This window comes from Platalea leucorodia (assembly GCF_965183815.1).
Source record: "Platalea leucorodia genome assembly, chromosome: 4".
Lineage (NCBI taxonomy): Eukaryota > Metazoa > Chordata > Aves > Pelecaniformes > Threskiornithidae > Platalea > Platalea leucorodia.
This window is the reverse complement of record NC_138826.1, coordinates 43307603-43322106: the sequence shown is the minus strand read 5'-3', so window position 1 is coordinate 43322106 and position 14504 is coordinate 43307603. Positions and strand designations below refer to the sequence as shown.

At 38.8% G+C, this 14504-nt stretch overlaps 1 protein-coding gene across 2 annotated transcripts in view; it reads left to right on the top strand.

The window, feature by feature from the left end:
- Positions 1-14504, top strand: part of CRACR2A (calcium release activated channel regulator 2A) — a 66560-nt gene that overhangs the window by 20720 nt on the left and 31336 nt on the right. For both annotated transcript variants that reach the window (XM_082308088.1, XM_082308087.1), the window contains exons 5-7: positions 2263-2431; positions 4010-4156; positions 12022-12112. In XM_082308088.1, the coding sequence (XP_082164214.1) occupies positions 2263-2431; positions 4010-4156; positions 12022-12112 (407 nt within the window). The remainder of the gene's footprint in view (positions 1-2262; positions 2432-4009; positions 4157-12021; positions 12113-14504) is intronic.

Genomic DNA, 14504 nt, shown 5'->3' with positions numbered 1-14504 from the left:
TCTCTATAAGGATCTTGTTGGAGGCCTTACTGAAGTCCAGGTAGACAATATCTACCACTCTCCCCTCATCTACCAGGCCTGTCACTTCATCATAGAAGTTTGTTGAGTTGGTCAAGCATGACTTCCCCTTGGTGAATCCATGCTGACTACTCCTGATGATTTTCTTGTCCTTAATGTGTCTGGAAATGGTTTCCAGGATTAGGTGCTCCATCACCTTCCCAGGGATCAAGACTGACTAGCCTGTGGTTCCCTGGGTCCTCTTTCTTGGAATTCTTGAAGATCGGGGTGACATTTGCTTTCCTCCAGCCTTCTGGCACTTCTCCCAGTCACTATGATCGATCTGAGATTATCAAGAGTGGCCTCACAGTGACATCTGCCACCTCCCTCAGCACTCCTGGGTCCATCCCATCAGTGCCCATGGACTTATATATGTCCAGTTTGCTTAAATATTCCCTGACCTGATTGATCCTCTTCCACGAAGTGTACATCTTCCTTGCTTCAACCCTTCTCTCTGATCTCTGGGACCTGGGATTCTTAAAGGCCAGTCTTGCTAGTAAAGACTGAGGCAAAGGCGGCATTCAGTACTTCCTCCTTTTCCATGTCCTGTGTAACCAAGTCCCTCCTCTCATTGAGGGACACATCTTCCCTAGTCTTCCTTTCCTTTTGTCTCCTATGTACTTATAGAAGCCCTTCTTTTTTTTTTTTTTTTTTTTCATCCCTGTTCAGATGCAATTCCATTTGGTCTTTAGCTTTCCTAATTTCATCCCTGCATGCCTAGACAATGTTTCTGTATTCCTCCCGGGGTACCCAGCCTTGCTTCCACCTTCTGTTTGCTTTCTTTTTGTGTTTGAGTTTGGCCAGGAGCTCCTTGTTCATCCATACAGGCATCCTGGCATTTTTGTCTGGCTTCTTATTCATTGGGATGGAGCTTGAGCTTGGAGGAGGTGATCCCTGAATATTAACCAGCTTTCTTGGGCCCCTCTTCCCTCTAGGGCCTTATCCCTGTCTTCTGAGCAGATATTTGAAGAGGCCAGAGTCCGCTCTCTTGAAGTCCAGGGTTATGAGTTTGCTTTTCACCCTCCTCCCTGCCCTCCGGATCCTGAACTCCACCGTCTCATGGTCACTGCAGCCAAGGCTTTCTTTTGACTTTCACATCGCCAGTGAGACCCTCCTTGTTGGTGGGTATGAGTTCCAGCAGAGCACCTCTCCTCATTGGCTCCTCTGTCACTTGGAGGAGGAAGTTATCATCGATGCACTCCAGGAACCTCCTGGTTTGCTTATGTCCTGCTCCATTGTCCCTCCAACAGATATCGAGGTCGTTGAGGTCCACCATGAGGACCAGGGCCTGCAAACATGAGGCTGTTCCTATCTGTCTGTAGAAGGCCTCATCCACTTGTTCTTCCTGGTTGGGTGGCCTATAGCAGACACCCACTATACTGTCCTTTTTGCCTGTCCTCTCTTTAATCCTAATGCATAAGCTCTCCATCAGCTCCTCTTCTATCCCCACACAGAGCTCCATGCATTCCAGCTGCTCTCTCACATAAAGGGCAACCCCCTCTCCTCGTCTTCCCTTCCTGTCCTTCCTAAAGAGCCTGTATCCCTCCATTGCAATACTCCAATCATGGGAGCCATCCCACCATGTCTCCATGATCCAGTCTTTCTGTTATTAATGGAAATATCCCAAATAGATGGAAGAAACTCCTGTAGGGGTCAAGTTTAGAGGAATTAAAATGCATGTGAGTCAAATGGAGTGAAAAAAGTGTTAATAAAATGTAGCTTTCTATATGCACTTTATACAGGAGTTTGAGGTGTGCCTTTGGTCATGCACTAAAAAGAATGTTAAAATAGGAGGTACGTTTTATCAGTAGCAATGCTGTGGTTATTTTCAATTCCTAACTTCTGTTTAAGAATATCAAGAAATAAGGCAACAACATTTATAAAGTGCTTGTTGCTGCAATTTATGTCTTTTGTTTATGGAGGTCTGAATTTTTTCAGTATGTTTGTGAATTTTGAGGTGAGTGATGTACTGAAGGTTAGATATTAAACTGGGGACAAACTCAGGCATAGAACTCAGGGATCCTCTTGCCATGCCTCATCCTTTTGTTGTTTCATTATACTCCCTTTTCTTGTAAACAAGTGTAGGAGTTACCTTCACAAATTATATTTACTATAAAATTTGATCTTTAGTACATTGCTCTTCAGTGACATTGCTTCTTATAGTAAGTTCTGAAAATGCTAACGTGTGTAATTTCTAATTCTTAGGCCAGTTTCTTTTGGGGCAGATTGCTTTGAATAATGAGATGATGAAGCAATCGGAAGGTGAAACAGCCTGCCCACTTAAATGTGAAGAGACCGTGACTGATGATGAGGATGAAGAACTCCAGTTCTCAAATCTGATGGATCGGCTTGGAGCTAAAAAGGTTTTGGATGAGTGAGTCTTCACAGCAATAGTAATAGATTGTATGATCTTCTATGATTCAGCTCTGGGTTTGATTTTAATGGAATCCATGATGAATGACAAGAACCAAGGCTTCTCAGTAACACAGTGATTCTTTAAAAATTAATTTTCTTGGTTGTCAGAGATGGTAAAATGCCATTCAACCGAAATTTCCAAGAGGATAGCTATTGTGCTCCAGGCATATGAAAAGTGTATTTGTGCCATATGAAAGCTATACCGTTAACCCACTGATGTACCATGAGTTTTGAACATAGATAATTACTAGCATGTAATCCACATGATGCCACTGATTTTCAGTCAAACATTGCATGATGACTGCTTTTTTGGCAAGGGCTGTGTTTAAAGTGCACCAGTTAACCATAAGAAAGAATGTTTTCTCCCCTTTTTCTGCTTTTTCTCCCCTCTATGCATAATTGCATGTTGTGATCGCTCTGATAACACTACCTCTTCCAGGACCAGGATGACTCACCCTGAAACACAGAACGCAAAAACTGCTCTAAAAGCTTCTTGTGTGTTGACCTGACATTCATTGGTCAATCACAGTGAATGTTCTAGACCAAAAAAAAACATGGGGCAAAAATGGGAGAGAATCTGGACAGATAGTAGGAATGTTTAAGAAATGCATCAGTGATCCTTACCATGAAATAAAAGTGCTCATCAGTGCTTCTCTTCACCTGACTGCCTGTTACAGGAAAGAGTTGATTGTCAATCATCCTGAAAGGCTTTCATTATGAAGAGATTTTTATCGCCCACTTTTTCTATCCTTATCCTCATTTTGTCCTTTAAATATAGCACTCCTTGCTGCCTAGGTTCAGGCTTACAATGCACATGGAAGAGAATGAGTCAGGAAGAAACAAACAAAAGAAGTTGTTCAGGAGAATTTTGGCAAAGTATTAAAAAACCCATTGTCATTCACAGTAGAACATCTTTTTTCCCATATCTGCTGAACAGATTTGGAAACAAAACATTCTCTTGGTAAATCTTTAAATCAAAATTTTCAAGATGTCATGTTATGATTTTTGTAGCAGTCCCATTGTGGAATTAAAATGGGTTGAAAATTAAAGAAGACAGTAAAAATGCAACTTCTTAGCTTGTCTAAGTAACTTAGGAGACTGAGTCTCATTCATTGCTCATGAGGAAGTGTATTTGATTAGCTTTCCCACTGCCCCCTCCCCACTAGATTTGTGGGAATTTCTTTACTTCTAATAGAAGTGACGGGATGGTACGGTGTAGCTCGTCTGTCTCCTTTCTTATCCATTCCTGTTTAGATGAAGTGTCTTTGCAAGGCACCCACTAAACAAGCAGTTCCTGTGATCCTCTGCAGTCATGCATGGCCAAACTTCATGACGCGCTTTTTGAATAAATGCAGTTTCCATCATTTCCCACCCACCTCATGCTTTTCAAATCTGGCACTGCTTAAGCAGCCCTTGTTTTTAATAGGCCTTGTGTTCTGACTAGTGATGCCCTGAAGCCTCCATCCACTAGGATGCTGTGAACTGCAGCCTGAGAAGTGTTCTCTCTTAATGAATCCTTTATGATCTCTTCTTTCAGTGAGAGTGACGTGAAGCAACTTTGGTTGCAGCTGAGAAAAGATGAACCTCATTTACTTTCCAATTTTGAAGAGTTTCTGGTCAGAATTTTTTCCCAGCTCCAAGAAGCAGATAATGAAAAGAACGAGTTGGAATGCGCTCTAAAAAAGTTAGTACTTCTCTTTGTTGGACTGTTTGTGTAATTTTACAACTATCTTTTACCTACTATTTGAATCTTTGAAATAAACAAGGTATCTCACTGAAGAACTAGGGACTATGATCACAAGAGTTCCCCTAACGTAAAATTTTATTAGTAATGAAGAGTACCAGTAAAATTATTTATAATGCAGAACTGGCTGAAATTAGCTTTTCTCTTCCAGTTAACAGATTTTGTTGACTGAGATTCTTTTGGAGATGGCTATTATTGCATTGCTGTTTTAAGACAATATTAAACAATTCACTAGTTAATCAGTTTGATTCCAGAGGACAGTCAGATTTAGCAGTAAATCTGGTAAATTGTCTGTGTGCTTTGCAAACATTGCATGCAGAAAAGCTATAAATCTGGATTAACTGGCGAGAGAAATGAGAGGTTTAAGATGTTAAAGCAGCACAAAGCACTGATACCAGTGAAAATGTAAGTTAACAAATATATATATAAAACAAACATATGAAGTATAGTAAACAATATATATTGGTTTTATATATAAAAACATAGATGTGTGTATATACAAACAAATATATAAAATGCATATATAAAAAAAATATATAAGAAATAAAAATTAATAGGTCATCCTTTAATATGTAGCTATCTAGAGGGAAAAAAATTGTGATGCTAAATCTAAATAGAATGCAAAATCATGCTTATAGTTCAAGTTCCCCTGTATTTTTATTGCAAAGTGTCACTTCTGAATTTCAGATTCTTACAGATTGAGTAATAAAGGCAAATATATTGTTGAACGTTTACTTCATTTGCTCAACAGTCTCCTGGCTATTTTGAGAATGTGACAAGGCTTCTGAAGAAAGAAAAAAACTAAAAACATATGGTGATTAAAGACAATTGATATTGATAGCAGCGTTTTCATCTAAGTCTACAAGTGTGGTTTTAGCTTTCAGACAGCTAGTCAGCTGGAAACAGCATAGAGATAGTTGTGCTGTCTGGTTTAGACTAGATATTATTAACAACCGTGTGTGATGAGGTATTTGTTTTGTGGTGGTTTTTTTTTTTTTTTTTTGGTCAGATTCTTGTCAGAGTTTTTTGTGAACTGGATGAATACATTTGTCTGTTTAATAGCTGTGGTCAGCACAGAGGTGCATGGAGATTACATTAGCATTGCCTGACTTTTCTGGCTGACATGAAATCTCTACCTCAAAAGTGCACAGGTTTTAGCTAATTTCTTCTTTCTATTGCTCCTGATAACACCTCTAATTTCAGTACATAGGTTGTTGTTTTGTTTGTAATCAATAGCTGGAAGGAGTTAGAACTATCAGAGGAGTAATATTGTCTTTGGTAACAGTGGGGATGAACAACCTCTTTTATTTTGAACTATGTACAAATAACAGCAAAGATCAAGACAAGACCATATAGAGGGGGAAAAATTATTTTTTTATATCCACATGCTTCTTAGCACTAAGATGCATGTGTCCACATAGACTGGCCAGGATGTACTGTGGGGTCACAGAAGATAAGGGATGCTGCTTATTGAGGTCTTATCATGACTCCTGGGTTCTTCTTGATTGCTGACAATAGTACCCTTTGGAAGTTGAGAATGAATGTAATCTTTCATCTTTTCTTCCAGACTCACCTCTGTGAGTCATTAGGCAATAACGCAGTCTACTGTCAGCCTTTTGTCTCCTTTCCTGGATGTAGGCTGTGCTTTTGTCTTAAGTTGTTCCTTTTTTTCTAACCTGGATGCCCTGAGAAGCTTCATGTGCATGTGCTAGGATCTTTATGCCCTGCCAATCTATGCTGTTGACCCATGCCATTCTTCTATACCTGGTTTTTGTCCTTTCTTCTGGAGCTTTCACACATGCATATTTTCATTCATAAACCTGAATCCTGTGGTCTAAGGGACTCAGGGGTTTCCTCCTGTCCAAGTTCAATAGATACAGTATGCTGCTGCTGCTCCCATTTGTAGGTCCAGCCAGTACTGAGGCTGAATGTATATTCTCAATACACACACATGCAGATATACCACATATGGGGACTGTGCAGACTAATACTTATTAGAAAGTAGTGCCTCTGCTGGCACCTGCCTAAACACAAGCAGCATTCACCTAAGCATGAAGGATGATAGCCTGTTCCTGTTTCTCCCATCCAGTTTATCAGGAGTGAATTTTATTCGTGAAAACATACACACATGCAGCCCACACACACATTTACTTTATTCAGAAACAAACTTGCATTCACAGATCCTTTTAATATTACCCTGGACTTTAGTCTACCTAATGTCCCTGCCTGCACCCTGGGCCCCTTACCCATTCCTTGACTCAGACCGTGAGTCTTTCCAGATGTGGGTCTCCTTCTACTTGCTGGCTGGTTCAGCTGGATTGAAGTTTGCTACCAGAATGTGTTCATTTGCTTGCTCATTAACAATCACAGATCCTTCAGATATTAGCATGAGGCTTTTTAAGTCCATCTAATGGCTATGCCGAGACCCTAGTCCCTTTACGTCCGGTCATCAGCTCAGACCTTGAGTTTTTCCAGATGGAGATCTCCTCCTCCTTGCTGGCTATTTCAGCTTGAAGTGTGCTAATGAATAACACCCACACAGAATAGACATTGAGTCCACACAGTTAGAAATAGGATGTAATAAGAAGATAGCATAGTCTGCGAGAATCAGACACAAGGCTTGACCAGACAAATATACTAACCATCAGATTGCTTAGACTTGACTAAGCCACTTATCCCCCCCTTCACATCTACCTTGGCCCCTTTCTCTACCCTTGTCTCCTCATAAATAAAGAACTTGTCCCTAAATACTTTCTTTGACATTGGTCCCAGTTTTTCTACATCTGTATGCAAATTTCATATTTCTGATATTGGTACCTAAGTAATCTTGCCCTTATATGATGTTACTGATGTGGTTATCTAGATGCTGTTTTCCTTGGCAAGATTCTTCTCTCCAAAAGGTGCCAAATACTCTCCTTCAGATAGCTATGCAGTTGGCTGTTTACTGCATAACTCCTCCTAGAACACCTGTGAAAGCCATCTATCAGGGTGCTGTCTGTAGCTGTTGTCAGTTTCTCACTGTTATTTGTTATGTCCAGCAGTTTCTCATATGATGTCCAGTAGTTTCTCATGCCCTGTTCAGTTAGTTAATCCTCAGACTAAGGCCTAGTCATCTCAACACTTTAACACTTAATCTATATTAGTGTTAACATGTCTCTTACAAATCTGTTTTCATAGAGCTCAATAAATTTATAAATAAATTTATAATACATATGTATAACATGCAGCATGATCCTGTATAGAGGAAATTTGTGATACTTTGTTGGGTGTTACTCAAAGGCATAGGGTGGATCTCCCTGTGAATTTTTATTTATATATATATTAACTTATATATTTGTGTGTGTGTATATATATGGGGGCATATATTTAAAGAAACCTTCTATAAGCCAAGTAAGTTTTTTTCCTAGAAAAAAATGTTGGTAACTTTTAAATAGTCTTGAAGAAGAGATTTGCATATTGTACTGTCTACTGCTGACCCTCTTACAGATACTAGTATTTTTGTCCTCTGAACATGTAAATTATGGCACTGTGCACACTTAGTGTGTGACTGTTTTTATTACTTAGTAACAGGCCATGATTTTTTCTAGTATTAAAGGTCTGCTTTAGTATTTCAGGTAAACTGACCCACTCTGATTTTGTCAAATATTAACTTCACCTCAGTTTTATATTTTATTTTAAGCATTTAAGACAATTGTTGGAGAAGAAACTTTAAACCTACCACTGCAATCTCTTAGTTAAAGTGTTTCAACAAAGATTCCTAACAAGATACCAAATACATTCCTGATACACTCACAGAAGAGGTCTGTTAGTGCATTAGACATATTCTGTGCCAATATAACCATGGGCATGTTTCTCCTTTTAGTTGATCTGTAATTCTGGTTCAGTAGAACAACAGTCAAAATACTGCTGATGAGTTTTTACATAGAACTGAATACACTTTAAGGAAAACAAAGCAAAAAGCCACATTTTTATCCCAGAACTGGTGTTGTTCTCCTCACTGGTATTTATCATCATAAAGGAATTGATGATGAACTGTTGCCTATATTTGTAGATTTTAAGGCAAAACGAAAATATGAGGTTTAAACCCTCTCCTTTTAAAAATACTCATTTGCTTCATTTCTTTTCATTTAAACAAAAGTGAGAGACTTTTACTACAGTAATGTATCAAACCAAATACTGTACATATATCTGGTCTGGTGCTGGAATCAGCCATAGCTAAGCTGTGCACTGACAGTATTGACTAGTAGCTCCATACATTCATCCATTTTGCTTTTGGCATCTACACAGTGGTTAGAATTTTTGTTTGCCAGGGTAAGTTAGTTGTCCTTGATTTTCTGATATTTGTATTTAATTTTAAGTGCTAATTTAAAATTAGATGGCTTCTTAAATTTAGCAGTAGGGTCATGTATTGAGTGGGCAAAAAAGCAGTAGATGAACTTCATCGTAGATAAATGTAAGGAAGATAATTTAAGTCATGCTTACGTGATGCTGAGCTTGGAATGCGCAGTTACAACTCTGGAGAAGGCCCTTGGGGTCATTGCAGAGAGCTTCCTGAAATCATCAGTTCAGGGTGCAATGGCAGCCAAAAAAACCCAGTAAAATGCTATGCATGTTCAGGAAAGGTACTGAGAACATGACAAAGCATGCTTTTGCCACTACGTAGAATCTTGGTGCACCCCCATCTTGAGTACTGAGTGAAGTTCTGGGCTCTGCAACACAAGAAGAATGTAGTGGAATGAAGAAAGGTATAAAGAATGGCAAGTCAGTGGTTAAAGGAATGGAATAGCTATTCTGAGAGAGGTATTTTTAAAAGGTAGGATCTCTTGAGTGAGGAGGCAAAGGCTGGAGTGGGATATGATAGACCTTTACAAAACCATGAGACCACTGACTAGGAGGAACTGTTATTCTTCAGATCCCTAGCAGTAGAACCAAGGGGCATTTAATAAGACTGATAGCAAGTAAGCTTAAAACAGGTGAGAAAGAGACCTTTTTCTTCTAATAGCCAACAAAATCTTCAACTGCCATTAGCTCTGTCTGCTGCCGTGCTTTGCGTTTGAAAGACAAACCTAGTAAAAAGGTGGGCTGTGTTTCAAACAGCAGAGTTCTAAACAGAGAAGATAAACATAAGGGTAAACCAGAAGGGAAGGATGAACTGCATTCTCATTGGGCTTAGCATGGGACAGTGTCAGAGTCCGCCTTTGGTGGAAGAAGAGGAGAATCAGCGTCTCAGAAGATTAGTGCACGAAGTGCACGAATCACTGTATTTTTTTAAAGGGAAAGAAGAACCATTACAACAAACTTAATGAACAGCAATTGTGAAACCCAAATAATTCACATAGCAGCTACATGAACGGGCAGAAATTAAGCCCTTGTGAGTGTGTTGATCCTGAACTCATGATCTGAACCTAGTGAACTCATGTTGCATTCCTTTTTGGTTAGTGTGCTCAACAACAGCACCGTCTGCCTTTCATCTCCGTCTCTGCTTATTCCACAGCATTACTGAAAGAGAAAGATTACATTATTGAAAATTGCTGAAATTATACAATTATGCATTGAGTAAAACTGGATGGTATGATCCCAGGGAACAGAGATTTTAATCAAAATGTTTTGGATTTTTGACATAACAATGATATGCCCTTATGGCTTTATTTTCCCCTGACTGCATGTGGGGAATATTTGCCAGCTAATGTGTTGGATTATTTTTTCTGCTGCTTGTTAGTTACGTTACTTATAATTGTGTTACACTTTTGATTATAACAGGATATTATTTTATCTTTCTGTTTAATTTGATCAGAGTTAAGAATGGTAAGCCATGAATGGAATGCTTGAGGAGTATTCGGCCTGCAGAAATGGCATTTGCTTATGTGCCAGACCAACTAAAAAGATTCCTACATCCAGAGGTACCTCCTGGATGTAGTCTTGATGGCGCTGCCATATCCTTTGCTTCCAAACACATAAGAGGAAAGAAATATCTAAATCAGCAGCTTAATAATACAGCACTAAAGTTATTCTCCCTGTGACACAGAAGCAAAGAAAATCTTTATGATTCCCATGGAAACACTGACTGCCGTGCAATGTGTTCTGCCTGTGCAAAGTTACAGGGTTTTTTAGTACGTAGTCAATCTAGCCCTGATCAAAGTGACATTATACTGCATGAATACAGTATTTTTAAATATCGTCTTAGCATCTCTGCCATACCTTTCTAAATAATTGTTAATTCTTTATGAATTTGTGCAATTTTATTCCATTGACGAGTGCTAATTTCTTATGAAGCATTTTCTTAGTTCTAAGAAAATAAAATTTGAGATCAGAACATGACCTGACTTTACACTGTAAGGGGAGTAAGGCAGCAAAAAAAGCTTCTGGATTTTCTGGCACTCTATTTGAAGCATTGCAGTCACATGAAGAGGCCCTTGTCTGGGCTGCTTTTCTCACCTAATCAGAGTTTACAAAAATCTAAGTGACAGCAATCATTTTCCTCAAATTGATGTAGCTTGATATTTGTTTATTGCTGCTGTAAATCATGAGAAAATGCCTCCCCCCCTCATTTTTTACCTGTGACTGAAAATGCAAGCTGGCAATGTCAAGTGTTCTGATGTTTGCAAGGGGTAAAGACAGACATGTTTCTGGTGTTTCTCACTCCTCTTAGCTTAGATAAATTTTTTGAAGTTTCTTTCCAATTTGCTTGGCTTTAACATGAGAAGAGAATCAGGCCTTTAGTAAGTGAAAACATTTAGTAAGTGAAAACAGAATATGTAGAGCATTAGGTAAAAAAAAAATAGTAGATAGGCAGATTACAAAATTAATGGCTTTTTTCTACTGTATGTTCCTTGTCTTGCTCTTATTGATGTGAATGCCCTAGGAGATGATGTACTTTATTTGTAAAACAGATGCATTCTGCGGATCGCTCAAGGAACAGCTCTAACAAGAGGAATGTAGGGGAATATACAGCAGTGTCATATAAAGGCCCTATTAATCTCTGTTAAAAATCTTTCTAGGATGTCCCCTGAGTTTGATGCAAAGTGATTTTTGCTTTTCAGTTTCTGGGTTAATGACAGTAGAATAGAGTAGAAGCACAACAAAGCAGATGTCTTGTTCCCTTTCAACAGTTAAATTTTTCCTGCCCAGACTAAAGCATCTGCTCAGTGTAATCCTTCATGTATCAAACTGCAATGATGTTAATTGCAATATTCTACTGGAAAAAGTGAGCTTTGTAAGTCCTTTTTTTCCTACAGTCAGATACACTTGTGCACAGCATATTTACTTCTGTTCCTCAGCTGGGCTTTTCAAATTTGTTTCAGCAAAGCTGTTAGAGAGGCAGTAAGGCAGCTTTCAAGGACTTTCAAGAAGTCCGTTCTAGCTAAATCATCTTAGACATGATAGATGTACCTCATTCAATGCTCTTGAATGATGAACAATGCAGTTCCAGAGTAAAAAAATGAAGTTGCTATGAAAATAGTTTTAACTGGCAAACTTAGCTCTGCTATTCTTAGTATTGTCACTAGGAAGCTCTGTTCCTTAAACCTAAGATTTAGTAGTCATTAAAACTGCATAATGAACATCTGCTTTATATGGAAACATCAGATGTGTAACTTTATTAGCCTTTGAGCTGTTGAAGCTTTCCTTCCGTGAGAAAAAAATTTAATCTGTGACCTTTCCTGCACAAAAATGTCTATCTTCTTAACCCTAGAACATTCTCTGGAGTCTTGTATTAAGGCAGAAATGTGGGGCTTAGCTCGTAATGTGAGCCATGACTTGAAGGAATGTTGCAAAGACCCACTCAGTATACTTTTATCTCTTATTAGGAAAATTGCTGCTTATGATGAAGAAATTCAACACCTCTATGAAGAAATGGAACAGCAAATTCAAAAGGAGAAAGAGCAGTTTCTCTTGAAAGTGAGTGTCTCTTTGTTATTGTGGGCATGGATTTGGCTCCCACTTCCAGTGGTTTTATACTCATTCTGGGTGTGAAATGAAAGCCCACAAAATGTGTTTCACAACAGAATAAGAAAAAACATAATTTACCTCACTGCTGCTTTTGTACTGCTCCAGGCTCTGCAGCTTCAAACTAAGTGACTTGTTGGATGAGAGGAGCATCGATGTCCTGTGCTCAGTGGTTGGCATACAGTAGCAGCTGGCATTCTTTTGAAAGTCAACTGAACTACAGCCTCGTTGTATTACTGATGCTGCTATAGGTCCAACTTCTGGTCACAATTAGGAAAAATGCTCTTTGAGGTTCAGAGCAACACTAATCCTGTTAAGTTCTGCGGTCTCTGCTTTTGAGGAGGGGATAAGTTCTCACTGAAGTGCAACAACAGAGATAAATCAAGTGATGGTAATTTCTGAAACCACCACAGCTATTTGCAAAATAAACGTAGGTCAGATTCTTTTGTCACTGCCATGGTGTTTCTAGAACACCTGACAATGAATTCCCTTTTCTTACAAAGTCTCCTTTAAATCTCCTCTACTGCTTTTGTAGTCAGTTCTTCGGATTTGTCTGTCCTGGTTTTTTTCTCCTAAAACAAGGAAACTAACAAGAACTCTCAGTATGCTCCAGGAAAGAGTAATCTTAGAATCATTTAGGTGGGAAGGCACCTCTGTTGCTAACTTTCAAACTAGATCAGGTCGCTCAGGGACTTTTCCAATTGAGTTTGGAGTATGCAAATAATGGAGATTCCACAGCTTCTCTGGGTGGCCTGGGACAACCAATCATGAGCTACTGGCTCATGCCTTTTTGTTGTCTTGAAAGCAGTCATATAAATGAAACCAATATATGGTTTCAAACAACATACGGTACACAAAATGTTGCCAAAACTAGTGGATATCCATCAATTATTGCCTCTGTTCTCAATCACATATGATATCTAAAAAATCCTTTTGTGATCCAAATATATGAAGTATTTTTTGTTTCCTGACATGAAGTGTGTTAGAGCAAAAAGAGCCTTAATAAGCTGTCTAAGGAATCAATCTTTTCACTTGCCTCACAGGGTAGTGAACCTGACTAATAAATTTAAAGTTTTTTCCATTCCAAGCTGAGAGCAGTTTTTAGTGGTGGATGAGATGAACCCTTTATATAAAGTTTGTATATCAGCTGAAGGATAAAAAGTATTTGCAACTTTGCCTGACAGCAGTTGTTGTGGAAGAAATGGTTTATATGCTCTTAATAGCCCACAACTGAAGTTGTATTGCAAATCCTAAAACAACAAAGACTTTTCCATAAGCAATGATTGTTGGATCTCATAATTAGTTGTATATTTGAGGTAAAGCCGTTTCTTTCAAGCTTTTTCATTAAAGCTTCCCACTGCAGCTATTTACAGCTTAGTCAGCATTCATACTAATGGTTGTCAGGCAGTCAAGAAGTATTGTTTCTCGGCATGACTAATTTGGGATTTGGGGAGATCTGACTGTTAAATTCTTTCTCTAATGCAAAGTTTCACAAAGACTTTACAGCCTGGAGAAATGCATTGATATCATATAAAAGGGAAATTATTATGACTTGAATGAAGAGCATTTACATTTAAAGAAATCGGTAAGATGCAAATAAGTACAAATTGTAGCTATTTACAATACTTAATACCCTGCTGACTGAAGGCTGTACAAAAGGGGCAGTTAGTCTGTCTTTTTCTCTTGGATATATATTCTTCCACATAAGAAGCCAGTTAACATGCATTTGATTACCCCATTGCGTGTACTGCTAAAGGGAAAAAGCATGTAGGAACCACTGCTGTCTTGAGGGAATTTTTATTTTTGTTTAGAGGCATTTTCCTGGGGATCTTAGAGAGTAGAAGCCTATTGTGGAGGAATAGGATAGATTCTCAGATGATATGAACTGCTGGAACCTGATTTTACTCAGGGGAGGTCTGACAATTTGTCTCAGCTGAGGAGTGTCTGAAGGAGTAATCCCAAATAGGACTGGGAGTTCCCAGTGTTTGCAGGATACTTAGATAGTGGACAGATTGATATAATTGAATGGCAGAGCCTGAAGCCCAGATCGCTTGCTTATACTGGTGGAACATCTGTGACAAATTGTTGTTAGTGATGGATTTTAAAGGTAGCAGGTATTGTTTCTTTTACTTCAACCTGAGTTGCTGTGCTGTGTGTCAGTAGCCTGTATCTCCCATGTCAATCCTGATATCTGGTATGTGAGTTACAGTATGACTCCATAATAATTGAAATTTGTCCAGGTTGTTTCCATCAGTGCATTCTCATCACTTCTCTGTGCCAGCAGTTGTCTGGTTCAGGAAACCAAACGTGCAGAAAGCTATTCGTGTTTTTGCTTTTTTTTTTC